General features: G+C 43.4%; 1 protein-coding gene across 2 annotated transcripts in view; it reads left to right on the top strand.

Moving 5' to 3' along the window:
* DNAH3 (dynein axonemal heavy chain 3) overlaps positions 1–15,147 on the top strand; it is a 487,274-nt gene that overhangs the window by 203,199 nt on the left and 268,928 nt on the right. For both annotated transcript variants that reach the window (XM_073647962.1, XM_073647963.1), the window contains exons 22-24: positions 2,350–2,529; positions 7,665–7,801; positions 10,400–10,601. In XM_073647962.1, coding sequence (XP_073504063.1) covers positions 2,350–2,529; positions 7,665–7,801; positions 10,400–10,601 — 519 coding nt within the window. The remainder of the gene's footprint in view (positions 1–2,349; positions 2,530–7,664; positions 7,802–10,399; positions 10,602–15,147) is intronic.

Raw genomic sequence — 15,147 nt, forward strand, 5'->3', positions numbered from 1 at the left:
TATTTATAGCACATAAACATATTACAAAAGGACTTGACATGGATGACAGATCTTTCTTGGCGGGTAGTAAACAATACATGTCTAATATGGTACTGGAGACGTTATGGCAGAGAGAGGTCATAGCCGTGGAGAACGCGAGATCTTTGCCAAGGATTGAGTAGGAATTTAACACCTGAACAATAAGATATTCTAATTATATAAAGTGTTAAAGTGGTTGTCTGGGAATTTAATATTGATGGCCTAACCTTATGGTAGGGATAGGTCATCAATTTCTGAATGGTGGGGTCACGACACCCGGCATCCCCTCCGATCAGCAGCTTCCGATGTCAGCAGCGGCCAAAACTGCTCAGTTACAGAGCTGCATAGCACAGCTCTATCTACTGTATAGTGGCTGCGACCAGGTGCCGCACATCCTCCACCTATTCAAATCAATACGTGGCGGTTGTGCAGTACCCGGCCGCGGCCACTATTCCTTCAATGGAGCTGTGATGTGCAGCTCCGTAACTGAGCACTTCTGTCCACCGCTGACACTAGGAACAGCTGATCAGAGGGGATGCCGGGTGTTGCACTTCCACAATCAGACATTGATGCCCTATCGTAAGGATTTGGGATGAGCAGACCGGTGAAAGTACCCGACCCGAACTTTATTCCAAAGTTTGGTTCAGGTACCAGAACTGTACCCAAACTTGAACCAGAATCCGAACCCCATTGAAAACAATGGAGTCCCGAACTTTGGGTCTGGGTAACAAAAAAAAAATTCTCTCTCTCTCTCTCTTTCTCTCTCGAGTTCGCTTATCTCTACTAAGGATAGGCCATCAATGTTAAAGTCCCAGACAATACCTTTAAGTAACTTGGCATACTTATAGTTCTAAGTAATGGCAGAGGCCAAGTGCCATTTGTATAGAGAAATAGGCCCCAGCAAGTGTTAGAGGAAGCGTTTCAATGCCTTGTGCCTTATAATATGATTTTTCCAAGTTTCTAAACTGTTACTAAACCCTATGTCAGATTCCGAGATGCGACCAGAGAAACTAAAAATTCTAGTCCTATACATTTTACATTGCTATAACTATAGATTAAAGTGGTTACGTTATTATGTTACATTACTGTCATGATTGTAGGCTGCAGAAACATAGGTAAGCATGAAAAATTCAATTTTGACTGCTCCCGCAAGAGTGTCTGTGTTCCTGCTCTGCCAGCTTCTCATTGATGCCCCCTACCCAGATCCTCGCACAGCAAATCCATTCTTGGCTATATCACTGGTTGGTTGTGACATCTCCACAATAAGAGAGCAGAGGCATAAATAAAAAATAAATACCAGTCAAGGAATAAAAGGTGAGGAAGCTTTGAGTAGATACACCTAAAGGGTTATTCCAAACATAAAGTTATGTAGTACAAGCTGCCATAGAGAATGGAAGAACCGGTGACGCACATGGGTGGCCAAAGCTCCATTCCACCTTGTCATTTATCTAGATCAGTGGGGGTCACAGTAATCCATAGGTTATCACTTATCCTTTGGATTGGTGATAGCTTTAAATGTTGGGAATAAGTCTTTAAATTAGTATTCTCATCCTATAATGTGATGATATGCTATCACTCTATAATTGATGGAGGTCTGTCCTCTTCGATCCCCATGGTTCCAGGGAATTAAGGACCTCCAGAGTTGTTTTACAGCAGCCTCCGCTTTCCTGTTTTTCCCATGTACAGTTGCTCCTTGTCCACTATCAGCCAAGTCAATGATACTTGTGTACAGTTCCCTGCACAGCAAGGAGTCTGGCAGTACCACTGCACAGGAGAAACTTAGAACAGGACACAACACTAAATCAGCACTTGGACTCTTTCATTCTTAGCATCGTTGCAGCTTTCCGATGTCATATCCCCACCGGTCATAAAGTGATGACATGCCCTAGTGCTATGCCGTAAATTTCTAAAATGGTAATACCCCTTTAAGGAATTGGCTTAAAAATATGAAAATTGAAGACAGAAATTCCGCCAAAGAAAAGGATAAGAGGGCTGTAAAAAAAGTGTTTTTTTTTCAAGAATTCAATGATTATACAAGGCAGAATAGCTTTCCTTCAGAAGGAAGAACAATGTCTCTAAGGCCATCTATCTGAGGAAACCCTGTTAGATGCCACCAGAACCTTTCGAACATTGACATTCAGGGTCATCAATTATAAATGCTAGGGAAATGGTGTACTTTTTTCCAGGGGACAGCTTATTTTGCATACTTTTTCCCAGGAAATATATGGCCAAAATTTCCTACCCGTTGAATCTCGTAAAGTTCTGCACACACGGGTAGATATTGGGGTTAAAGTCAACTAATACATCTGATATGTTTAACATTTTCTGCAGGAGTGGGAGCAGACGCTGGTCCTGATTCAAGATATTCTGGACTCCTGGCTAAAGTGCCAGGCGACGTGGCTCTACTTAGAACCCATATTTAGCTCTGAAGACATAATAGCTCAAATGCCAGAAGAAGGACGGAAATTTGGGATCGTGGACAGCACCTGGAAGGACATTATGTCCGAATCGGTATGTAAAGGAGCTTTTACTTGGCCCCTGGGCAAATCAAAGTGATGTAAAAATATACACCTGTGCCTTTATCACATCCGTCATCCAAAGAGATGGGTACAAAGTTCTGCTATTAACGCAGAGTGGATAGGATTTGTCTCTGTCAATGACCTAAGTCCTTTGTGGATCAACACAACCAGGTGTGACTGTGATAAATGTGCTCCACAAGAGCATAAAACCCACCGAGCGGAGGCACAGACGCACAGACGCATGGATAGTTCTGTTTATCTTCCATCATTAGCAGTAATATATTATTAGAACTGCATATTCAATGTTCTTTCATTTGTATGAATCTAACAAAACCGGGGACAGAGGACCACCCGCTAAAACAGAGAGGTAACATTCACTATAAATTCAGATGTATCCTACTAAACTGTTAGACTCTTTTGGCTGATCAGAGAAAGTAATCAAATTTATACTGATTTCTAAATGTTCGAAAGAAGAAAATCATAAACATAAATTACAATCTAATGAGTATAAAAGTAGAGCGGTACATCCGAAGCCATAAAGGTAGGAAGGTGTATGTGTGTGGGCACATCAAGTATCAGAGCCAAAGTAGATAACGTAACATAAGTGTCTTTGTAGTCCTCTGGCTGACTGGCTCATTCAGGCCCTTAAAGGGGTTGTCCATGCCTATATTGGTGACCTATCCTTTGCTTAGGTCATCAGTATCAGATCGGAGAGCATCCGACACCAGTACCCCCACAAATCAGTTGTAAAGATCTGGAACAGCACAGCTCTATATACTATATGGTGGCCGTTCTCAGGTACTGCAGCTCTAATCCAATTGAAGTAAGTAGGAGCTGAGCTGAAGCACTTGAGAATGGCCACTGGACAACCCCCTTAAAGAATAATCCAATCCAATGTATCTTAAATTAATATTTGTATATGCTCCATATACAGACTTCTCCAGACTGCCCTTTTAAGACCAGGTTGCGTCACTGTCTTTATTTTCCCTGCAAGGGTGAAGCAGATACATCATTGTGTCTCCTTTGTCCTGAGCTATGCGAATGTCTATAGATAACATTCCACCAACTGGCTTCTGGAAATGTATATTTTCCTTCTCCGTGATTGTCGAGGTTGTGCACACTTCTTGGTGTAAGGTAGTAGAGATTCTGTTTGCTCTTGTAACGGGGGACAGGGTGGTAGTCATTGGCGAGTGGCATGTCAGTTTCAGTGTTTGGATCTTCACCCCAGCCCGCTAATGACAATGGGGACTCTGAGAATCCCTGGGTGTGTGTGTGCTGTGGTGATTCTGTGGAGGGAGCCTCCATACTGACTTCTGACCCGCCATCCCAGGTGTCGACTCTTTCAGCCTTCAGAAGGAGGAGACCGGACAGTTTGATAAAAACCAAGTCTATTTTACTTGTCAAACAATCAGCATAGAAGGATAGCAGGAATTACACTTATTCACTTCTGCACCAAACAGAGGCACATTCTTGGCGGTTACTGGCGACGGCACAATACTTGTGGCAAACGTTACAATTCACAGTTTAGGCAGAGGATCTCTGGATCGATGTGTTTCACCGTGGAACTGCACTCAGACCAATCTTTCCTCGGGAACAGAAGTAAAGGAGCTTCTCCCACTATCTTCTTCCTATTCGTGCCCAGACCTCGCTGTCTCCGTCCATCTGACTGCAGCTCTCGGGCCTATCCAGCACTAGGGCCGTTCCCACCACCTCTCTTAGAAAGGTTCCTCAAACATCTCTTCCTCACTTTAGGTCCACCAACTTGCCTGTGTCCGGAGGACACTGTCGTACTGTAGTTTTACTGAGAACACTTGCTTCCTTTTACACTGGCTCCCACACACACCCTTCGGTGGTACTGGTTCCTGTGTCCTCCTGACACGTCCTTACTAAACACTGTCCCTCACTCAACTGAACTAAAATGGAATATATAGGAGGGAAGAAGTGTCATGACCTGACTTGTTACACCGGTGTCTCCTATTACAGGACCGCGCTGGTATCATTGAGCTCTGCACCACCAGCCGATCTGTCACATGTTAGTAAAGGCAGACGGCATGGTGAGGGGCCGGATGTTATACACCGGGGGCAAGAAGACGAATGTTATACACCGAGGGCAAGGGGCCGATGTTATACACTGGAATGAGGGGCCGGATGTTATACACCAAGGGCAAGGGGACGGATGTTATACACCAGGGGCAAATGGGGACGGATGTTATACACCGGGGGCAAATGGGGACGGATGTTATACACTGGGGGCGAGGGGATGGATGTTATACACCAGGTGCGAGGGGATGGATGTTATACGCCGGGGGCGAGGAGATGGATGTTATACACTGCGGGCGAGGGGACGAATGTTATACATCGAGGGCAAGGGGACGGATGTTATACACCTGGGGGGGCGAGGTAATGGATGTGATACACCGGGGATGAGGGGCCGGATGTTATACACTGGGGGGCGAGGGAATGGATGTTATACACTGGGGGCCTGGGGATGGATGTTATACACCGGGGGCGAGGAGATGGATGTTATACACTGGGGGCGAGGGAACGAATGTTATACATCGAGGGCAAGGGGACGGATGTTATACACCAGAGGCGAGGGGACGGATGTTATACACCAGAGGCGAGGGGACCGATGTTATACACCAGAGGCGAGGGGACGGATGTTATACACCAGAGGCGAGGGGACGGATGTTATACACCAGGGGCGAGGGGACGGATGTTATACACCGAGGGTGAGGGGCCGGATGTTATACACCGGGGTGCGAGGTGATGGATGTTATACACCGGGGGCGAGGGTATGGATGTTATACACCGGGGGGCGAGGTGAAGGATGTTATACACCGGGGGCGAGGGGATGGTTGTTATACACCAGGGGGCGAGGGGATGGATGTTATACACCAGGAGGCGAGGGGATGGTTGTTATACACCGGGGGGCGAGGGGATGGATGTTATACACCTGGGGGGCGAGGTAATGGATGTGATACACCGGGGATGAGGGGCCGGATGTTATACACCGGGGGGCGAGGGGATGGTTGTTATACACCAGGGGCCGAGGGGATGGATGTTATACACCAGGGGGCGAGGGGATGGTTGTTATACACCGGGGGGCGAGGGGATGGATGTTATACACCAGGGGGCGAGGGGATGGTTGTTATACACCGGGGGCGAGGGGATGGATGTTATACACCGGGGAGAGGGGCCGGATGTTATACACCGGGGGGCAAGGGGATGGATGTTATACATTGGGGGCGAGGGGATGGATGTTATACACCGGGGGGCGAGGGGATGAATGTTATACATTGGGGGCGAGGGAATGAATGTTATACATCGAGGGCAAGGTGACGGATGTTATACACCGGTGGTGAGTGGCTGGATGTTATACACCTGGGGCAAGGGGCTGGATGTTATACACCAGGGGCGAGGGGATAGATGTTATACACCGGGGACGAGGGGCCAGATGTTATAACCCGGGGGCGAGGGGATGGATGTTATACACCGGGAGCGAGGAGATGGATGTTATACACTGCGGGCGAGGGGACGAATGTTATACATCGAGGGCAAGGGGATGGATGTTATATACCAGAGGCAAGGGGACGGATGTTATGCACCAGAGGCGAGGGGACGGATGTTGTACACCGGGGGCAAGAAGACGAATGTTATACACCGAGGGCAAGGGGCCGGATGTTATACACTGGAATGAGGGGCCGGATGTTATACACCAAGGGCAAGGGGACGGATGTTATACACCAGGGGCAAATGGGGACGGATGTTATACACCGGGGGCAAATGGGGACGGATGTTATACACTGGGGGCGAGGGGATGGATGTTATACACCAGGTGCGAGGGGATGGATGTTATACGCCGGGGGCGAGGAGATGGATGTTATACACTGCGGGCGAGGGGACGAATGTTATACATCGAGGGCAGGGGGATGGATGTTATACATTGGGGGCGAGGGGATGGATGTTATATACCAGAGGCAAGGGGACGGATGTTATGCACCAGGGGCGAGGGGACGGATGTTGTACACCGGGGGCGAGGGGACGGATGTTATACACCGGGGGCGAGGGGACGGATGTTATACACCAAGAGTGAGGGGCCGGATGTTATACACCAGGGGTGAGGGGACAGATGTTGTACACCAGAGGCGAGGGAATGAATTTTATACACCAGAGGCGAGGGGACGGATGTTATACATTGGGGGGGCAGTGGGACAGAATGAAAAACCTAAATTCAATGATTAAGTGGAATCTGTCAATCCTCCTAAATTGTCTATTTGCGCATGAAGTCATAGAAAGTTCAATAAATTGATACCTTGATATCTGAAATCCGATGTCTTATTAAAAAAGCGTGGATTTCTCTTGAATATGTAAATGAGCTGTTATGATCTTTGTGCCGGACATAGATCTCCCTGGCAATCTGCCTCCAGAGCTTATTATAAATGACAGGGGGAGTTACCAGTGTGAGACATGTAAGTCAGGAAAGCAGACTGTCAGTCATTACATGTCTCACACTGGTAACTGGAGTTACCAGTTTGAGACATGTAAGTCAGGAGAGCAGACTGTCAGTCATTACATGTCTCACGCTGGTAACTCCCCCTTTCATTTATAAAAAAAGTCTGGATTCTCAAGGAGATCTATGTCCGGCCCATAGATCCTAACAACTCATTTACATATTAAGAAAAGTGAGGATTTCTCTGGAATAAGGCATCGGATCACAGATATCAAGGTATCATCGTATTCAACTTTATATGATTCCCATATAGATGACTAAGGAGGGCTGATCCTACTGACAGAATCCCTTCCAATACTCCATATTTACTTTTCACCTATGTTTTGTACATTTTCCCTCTGTTCTATACAGGGTCAATGGCAGCTTCACTTGTCCTTGTGAACTAAATTTCTTGATTTTTCTCTAGATTATTTGTCATTTTTCACTGACATATCCATTCATTTTAATCCCGCTCGGTTTTCCTGTGCTCCAAGAAATGAATCTTCCTAGAGCCAAGTTAGCGTACAATGCGATGCTGATAGATATGAAAAGCATTCATGACATAATACAGTTCCTGTCTAATTCCCCGCGCACAATGAAGCCTCTCCTAACTACGGGTCCTTAATTTTTATCAGGTTAAAGATACCAGAGTGCTTATCGCAACCAAACAGCCAAACATGTTAGAAAGGCTTCAAGAATCCAATATCCTCTTGGAAGATATTCAGAAGGGATTGAATTCTTATTTGGAGAAGAAAAGATTATTTTTTCCAAGGTAAATGCTTTTTTTTCTACAGGAAAAATAAAACATTTGATATGTTTCTTTCCATGTAGACATTTCTGGTCGTAAGTAAGGCTCAATATGACATTGATATTATTTTTATTATACAGCCAGTATATATAGTTTCTCTGCTCCTATAGAGATAATATAGCACAAGTGAATTTATTCCTGAACCCGACAGATCTATTATTAATGGCCTGTGCTTAGGATAGGCTTTTAATATTAATCAACAGGAAATCCCTTTAACTATTTAAAGGGGTCGTTTCCTTTCAATTATATTTATCCCCCGGCTGCTGTTTGCTATAAAAAATATTGCGCTGGTCTCCTCTGTGGATAGAGTGTTAGTGCCCATGATATACCAATGCTCCATTCACTTGCCTGGAGATCTTGATTTCCTCCAGGCAAAAAGACCAATTCTATTAAAGACTTGCAATAATTGGGGGCTCCATTGAAGCTTTTGCATCGGGGCCCATGAGCTTCAAGTTACGCCACTGGTAATAACTTGCGGATCAGTGGATGTCCCACCACAGGGACTGGCACCGATCAGCTGATTGGGTAACATTTATCTTGACCATCGCTCTATTTATTCTTTAATGGGGCTACCGCAAAAGCTGAAGCAGCTCGCAACAGCCCTACAGGTAATGAATGGAGCATAGGTTGCACATGCCCACTTCTAATAGGGGATAAAAGTTATCAAATTTCCAATGGAGTTGATAACTTGCTTTGATCGGACAACCCCTGTAATGGAGCAGCGCTTGCACATGCTCATTGCCACACCATTCACATAAAGGAATTTGGCACCCCTGTTCCTGGAATAGGTGATAAAATATTAAAGAGGTTGTCCGGGACTTTAACATTGATGGTCTAGCCATCAATGTCTGATTAGTGGGGGTGCAACACCCTGCACCCCAGGCGATCAGATGTTCCCGGTGTCGGCGGCGGCCACAAACTGCTCATTTACGGAGCCCGTTGACGGAATAGTGGCCGTGGCTGAGTACTACACATCCACCCCCTATTGATTTGAATAGGGGATGTTCAGTACCCGACCGCAGCCACTATACAGTCAGCGGAGCTGTGCAGCTCCATAACTGAGCAGTTGGGGCAGTCTACGACATCGAGAACAGCTAGTCATCTGGGGTGCCTGGTGTCGCACCTCCACCAATCAGACATTAATGAACTATCCCAAGGACAAGCCTTCACTGTTAAAGTCCCGGATAACCCCTTCAATAAGCCAAGCCCCTAAGAAGAGCATATGGTGTTTCACAGAGGTACCATAGGCAGCACACATGATGCTGATAGACCTATAATACATTTTATAGGGTCCTTACGTGTGCCATCACATTAAGTATGAGTCATTAAGGCAAAGCTATGAAAGCAGGGTGGAAAGAAATAATTTGCAAGCTTAGAAATACATACATCTCTAAAGTTAGATCAGTATGACATAATTTCTTCGATTACCCCATGGAGCTTTATTTGGAGATTATGCAGAAAGTGTATTTTTTTGCATTTCAAATGAAGGCATTTCACATTGGGGATTTTAAGCTCAGAGCAACAGTAAATGTATGCTGCAGAGAATCATTTGTGTAGACTGTGTACAGAGTTCAGGCAACAGACTGATTTGGAGGAAAGCAAGCTGTTCCATACGCTCCAGGATAGAATATTGAGCAAAGTATAGGAGAAAATTTGGCATTGAAAAAGTGTAAATTAGAAGAGTCCTACAGCTACTAGAATGGTAGTACATAACGGGTAAGAATGGGATCACATGAACTATGAATGAGATGACTGTGGGTAATTCCCTGTTGCTAGGTGTCGTAGAGAAAAATTAAAAATCCATAAAGACATCTCCGGAGAGGGGACATATCACCCTCACATTGAACATATGGGATTAATTATAACTGGGGAAGAGAGAAACTAATTATAACTGGGGAACTGAGAGGGAGCTGACCCCTCCATTAAAGTAGGGTCCTCCTGCAGTGATCAGGTAATTACAACAGGAGATCTGCTCTGGGAACCAGACACTAGGCTTCGGATTCCTTTATTCAGAGGCGGAGAAGGACAGGAGCTTCCTCTGTTGGAGCCAGGGGTTAGTGATGTATATTCGGGTTTGTATTGATCTGATATTTATAGGAGATATATTTTCGGCATTGTAGCGAAGGGACGAACATAACCCATTCACTCACATCACCGTAGGGCCATTCTGACCCCTCCATCGTAATATCGCGGTTACCGCCCCACACTACACAATAGCTACCTAAGTAAATGTCTGCATGACTATAGTCCAGTTTCCACATTTTGGGATGCCATGAACTTTAGTATTGTCAAAGAAAGTGGGCAAAGGAAGTGTCACCCCTGGGCCACTGCCACTAAATGTTAGGCAAAATCAACAGGATTCATATGATGCTACAATTTCCCAAAGCCCAGGTTTAGTAATTACAGCTGTAATATTACATTCACCCATTCATCGATGGATTACTTGTGTAGAAATATATAATTAAGCATCCAACATCCATATATTATATAAAGTCAGCTGGAATAACTATTGCTTTATTAGCGCTTTATGATTTTTTGTTTCCATTTATTTATTTCAATAAGGTTTTTTTTCCTCTCCAATGATGAGCTCCTTGAAATCCTGTCTGAAACTAAAGACCCTTTACGAGTACAACCTCATCTGAAGAAGTGTTTTGAGGGGATTGCAAAGTTGGAATTTACTGATGATATGGAGATCACTGGCATAATCAGCTCCGAGATGGAAACTGTTCCTTTAACGCAGAAGATCTACCCGGCAAAAGCCAAAGTAATGTATTTGTACTTTGTTCAATCCATGCGTCTTACTCCGATTATTAACCTTAACTCATTGGATAAAGGAAATACTTTACTATACAGCTACAACTAAAATATATCCAGTGTCCAGTCCTTAGAATTGTAACTAATAAATAATGTTCTTTTCTTTGACTAATGCATAGTGCACTAAGTCTCCAGTATCAGGAATGCTCTGTACCCACTTTGCCTGTAATAAATTAAATGCCATGTTTAGATGCTAAAATAAGAGCAGTATAAATAGGTACATAAAAGAAATCTTTTTAGCAGAATCATAAGACTGTGGAGACTGTGGGGTGGTAGACAAGTTTGATATTGCCATGGGATAAGATCGGGTGGGGAGGTGTGTACATGGCAAAAAAATTACAGTTTTTTAAAATATATTATAGTGGATGTCCAGTAGTGATGAGTGAGCATGCTCGTTTCTCGAGATTTATGAGCATGCTCGGGTGAGCACCTATTATCTTTAGCGTGCTCAGGCGTTAAGTTTTCCTCGCTCCCTGAACATTATTTGCGACTTTTTGACAGCTTTAATAGATGTGAGGAATGCTTGTTTCTTAGGCATTACTCACATGTATTAAAGCTGTCAAACAATCGCAAATCATGAGCATGGGGTGACTGAAACATAACACCTGAGCACGTCGAAGATACTCGGCGAGCACCCGAGCATGCTCGCCGAAAGGGTTACCAGAACATACTCGCTCATCACTAATGTCCAGTCATAAGCCAAAAAATTATATGTAAGTCAGCTCTTATATGGGATGACGGTGTGAATTCATTTGCAGGACCCGGCCTAGAAGCCCAGCAAAGTGAGTATTCTGTGGCCATCGGACAGGAGTCCTGCTAGCCATATGCTATCTGCTGGCATAATCTGCTCTTCTTTTCGATACCTAGCCTGGCACAACAGGCTGGCTAATCTAAAGAGGAGCCGGGGTTTGCTGTCAGGTAAGAGGCGGTTCTTTTGAGGACTCCCGTCTTTCGGGCCACAGAGTATTGATGTGGCCATTGGATCAGGTCCTGCAAATCGATTTGCATCATATCTTATTATTATGTGTTATTTATTATTTTCTGATTGTGTTCCTTGGCTGCTCTTCAATCAAATCTATCATGTTATCTATAACTACAGCTTAGCTACAGTGTCTACAGGGAGTCTGTGGTAGTCTAAGACACTCCCCAATCTCATAATTGGTTCATGATAATTCTCTATCTCTCCTCTTGCAGCTTTACCCCATCTGATCAGAAGGAGGTGTATGGAGCGGGATCAGAGGTGAGCCCGCCCCACACCCAACAGGTCATGGCTGTGTTTTACAGCCAAGACCTGCCTCTAAAAATCACAGGTGGAGCAGAGCTCTGCCCATGATTGTTAACCTGTTAAATGCTGCTGTCAAACTCTATCAGCGGCATTTTACACATGCCGATATGGGGACACGTCATTCCATGCGCCCATCAGCACACCTGAGACTTGATCGCTGGTCGCCGATGAGTTGTTATGACAGCCAGAGGTTTGCTGAACACCTCTGTGCTTGTCATTATGGAACTCCTTCGGAACCCAACCTGTGGCCGGGCTTCAAAGGAGACCGTGATTTTTGCTATATTCAGCAATGCTGTATATAGCACAAGCGATCAGATGATCTCAGCTTCAAGTTCCCTAAGGGGACTATTAAGAACACTGAAAAGTAAAAAAAAAATTAAGAAAAATATAAAAAAGTTCAAATCCCCCTTCTTTTCCCCCATTAAAAATAAAGATATTAAAAAAAAATAAAGCAAACTAGAAAAAGTGGAAAGATAAAAAGCACAAATAGGGTTTTATCTGGTAAGTGGTGTAAAATGTTATAGGTACGCTCACCTGTTAGGATTGTGACAGTCACAACTCCTATAGAGGCATATAAAGGCTGCTGCAGGGCCACCAAGGAGATACACACGTCGTCAAAATTGTTGTTTCCCCTCGTTTAATGAAAGAAAAACCCACAATGGTCACAGAAATACTTGAATCCTTCAAAAGTAATAATAACTTAAAAATCTATGGAAATGAACAAATGAAAGTCAGTCATTGCTTTTCAACCCTGCTTCTACAGAATTTTTTTAAAAATTAAACTCATAAAATAGGCCTGGACAGAAATGATGGTACCCCTAAAAATAATGTGACAAAAGGGACATGTTAAATCAAGTTGTGTCCACTAATTAGCATCACAGGTGTCTACAATCTTGTAATCAGTCAGTGGGCCTGTATATAGGGCTACAGATACTCACTGTGCTGTTTGGTGACATGGTGTGTACCACACTCAACATGGACCAGAGGAAGCAAAGGAAAGAGTTGTCTCAGGAGATTAGAAAGAAAATTATAGACAAGCATGTTAAAGGTAAAGGTTATAAGACCATCTCCAAGCAGCTTGATGTTCCTGTGACTACAGGTGCACATATTATTCAGAAATTTAAGATCAATGGGACTGTAGCCAACCTCCCTGGACGTGGCCGCAGGAGGAAAATTGATGACAAATCAAAGAGACGGATAATACGAATGGTAACAAAAGAGCCTAGGATAACTTCTAAAGAGATTAAAGGTGAACTTCAAGCTCAAGGAAAATCAGTGTCAGATCGCACCATCCGTCGTTGTTTGATCCAAAGTGGACTTCATGGGAGACGACCAAGGAGAACATCATTGTTGAAAAACAAATCATAAAAAAGCCAGACTGGAATTTACCAAACTACATGTTGACAAGCCACAAAGCTTCTGGAAGAATGTCCTATGGACAGATGAGACAAAAATGGAAGTTTTTGGCAAGGCACATCAGCTCTATGTTCACAGATGAAAAAATGAAGTATATCAAGAAAAGAACACTGTCCCTACTGTGAAACATGGAGGAGGCTCTGTTATGTTCTGGGGCGGCTTTGCTGCATCTGGCACAGGATGTCTTGAATCTGTGCAGGGTACAATGAAATCTTAAGACTATCAAGGCATTCTAGAGAGAAATGTGCTGCCCAGTGTCAGAAAGCTTGGTCTCAGTCGCAGGTCATGGGTCTTGCAACAGGATAATGACCCAAAACACACAGCTAACAACACCCAAGAATGGCTAAGAGGAAAACATTGGACTATTCTGAAGTGGCTTTCTATGAGCTCTGACCTAAATCCTATTGAGCATCTTTGGAAAGAGCTGAAACATGCCGTCTGGAAAAGGCAACCTTCAAACACGAGACTACTGGAGCAGTTTGCTCATGAGGAGTGGGCCAAAATGGCTGTCGAGAGGTGCAGAAGTCTCATTGACAGTTACAGGAATCGTTTGATATCAGTGATTGCCTCAAAAGGTTGATCAACAAAATATTAAGTTAAGAAGAACCATCATTTCTGTCCAGGCCGATCTCATGAGTTTCATTTTTTTTTTAATTCTGTGGAAGCAGGGTTGAAAAGCAATGACTGACTTTCATTTGTTCATTTTCATAGATTTTTAATTTATCATTACTTTTGTCAGATTCAAGTTATTTCTGTGACCATTGTGGGTTTTTCTTTAATTAAACGAGGGGTACCAACAATTTTGACCACGTATGTTGCAGTAAATGTGGAATATGGTGGTTCAAAATCCACGCTGCCCAATGGTTCAAATATGTGATCACACACGAAGCTGAAGCATGAATGCGGTTTATTTTGTCAACGAATTTTGAGGTTTTCAAACCTCTTCATCAGGACCAAACCACAATGATATTCAAAGGAGACTGTGATTTTTGCTATATGCAGCATTGCTGTATATAGCACAAGCAATCAGATGATCTCAGCGTCAAGTCCCATGTGGGGACTATTAAAAACAGTGAAAAGTAAAAAAAAAATGTAAAAAATATAAAAAAGTTCAAATCCACCTTATTTTCCCCCATTAAAAATAAATGTATTAAAAAAGAATACACATATTTGGTATTGCCGCATTTAGAAAGTCCATATCTATCAAAATATAAAAATAATATAACCGATTGGTAAACACCGTAAAAAAAAAATCAAGAATACCAAAATTACTTTTTTTGGTCGCTACAATTCTACAAAAAATGCTGTAACAAGCAATCAAAAAGTCATATCTATCCAAAATGGTATCAATAAAAAAGTCATCTCAACCCGCAAAAAATAAGCCGTCACACAGCTCCATCGACAGGAAAATAAAACATTATGAGTCTCGAAAAAATGACAATACAATCACAAAAAAGTTTTTTTGCAAACTTCTGATTTTTTTGCACAACTAAAATAATAAAAAAAGCTGGACATGTTGGGTATCGCCAAAATCGTACTGATGGGCAGAATCACTTTGCAAGATAATTTTTACCACAAATTGTAACACCCTAAAAACAATTCTCAAAAACAATGTCAGAATTGTGTTTTTTTTTCCCAATTTCACTTCTCTCCAATTGGATTTTTCTTTTCCTTTTTTCAGTACACTATGCGGTTAAATGAATGGTGTCCTTCAAAAGTACAACCAACTCTTCCCACAGAAAATAAACCTTCCTATGTCTATGTAGACAGAAAAATAAAAAAGTTATGGCTCTGG

The sequence above is a fragment of the Phyllobates terribilis genome, unplaced genomic scaffold (assembly GCF_046119375.1).
Source record: "Phyllobates terribilis strain yellow unplaced genomic scaffold, ASM4611937v1 Scaffold_9__5_contigs__length_417890890, whole genome shotgun sequence".
NCBI classification, from domain to species: domain Eukaryota; kingdom Metazoa; phylum Chordata; class Amphibia; order Anura; family Dendrobatidae; genus Phyllobates; species Phyllobates terribilis.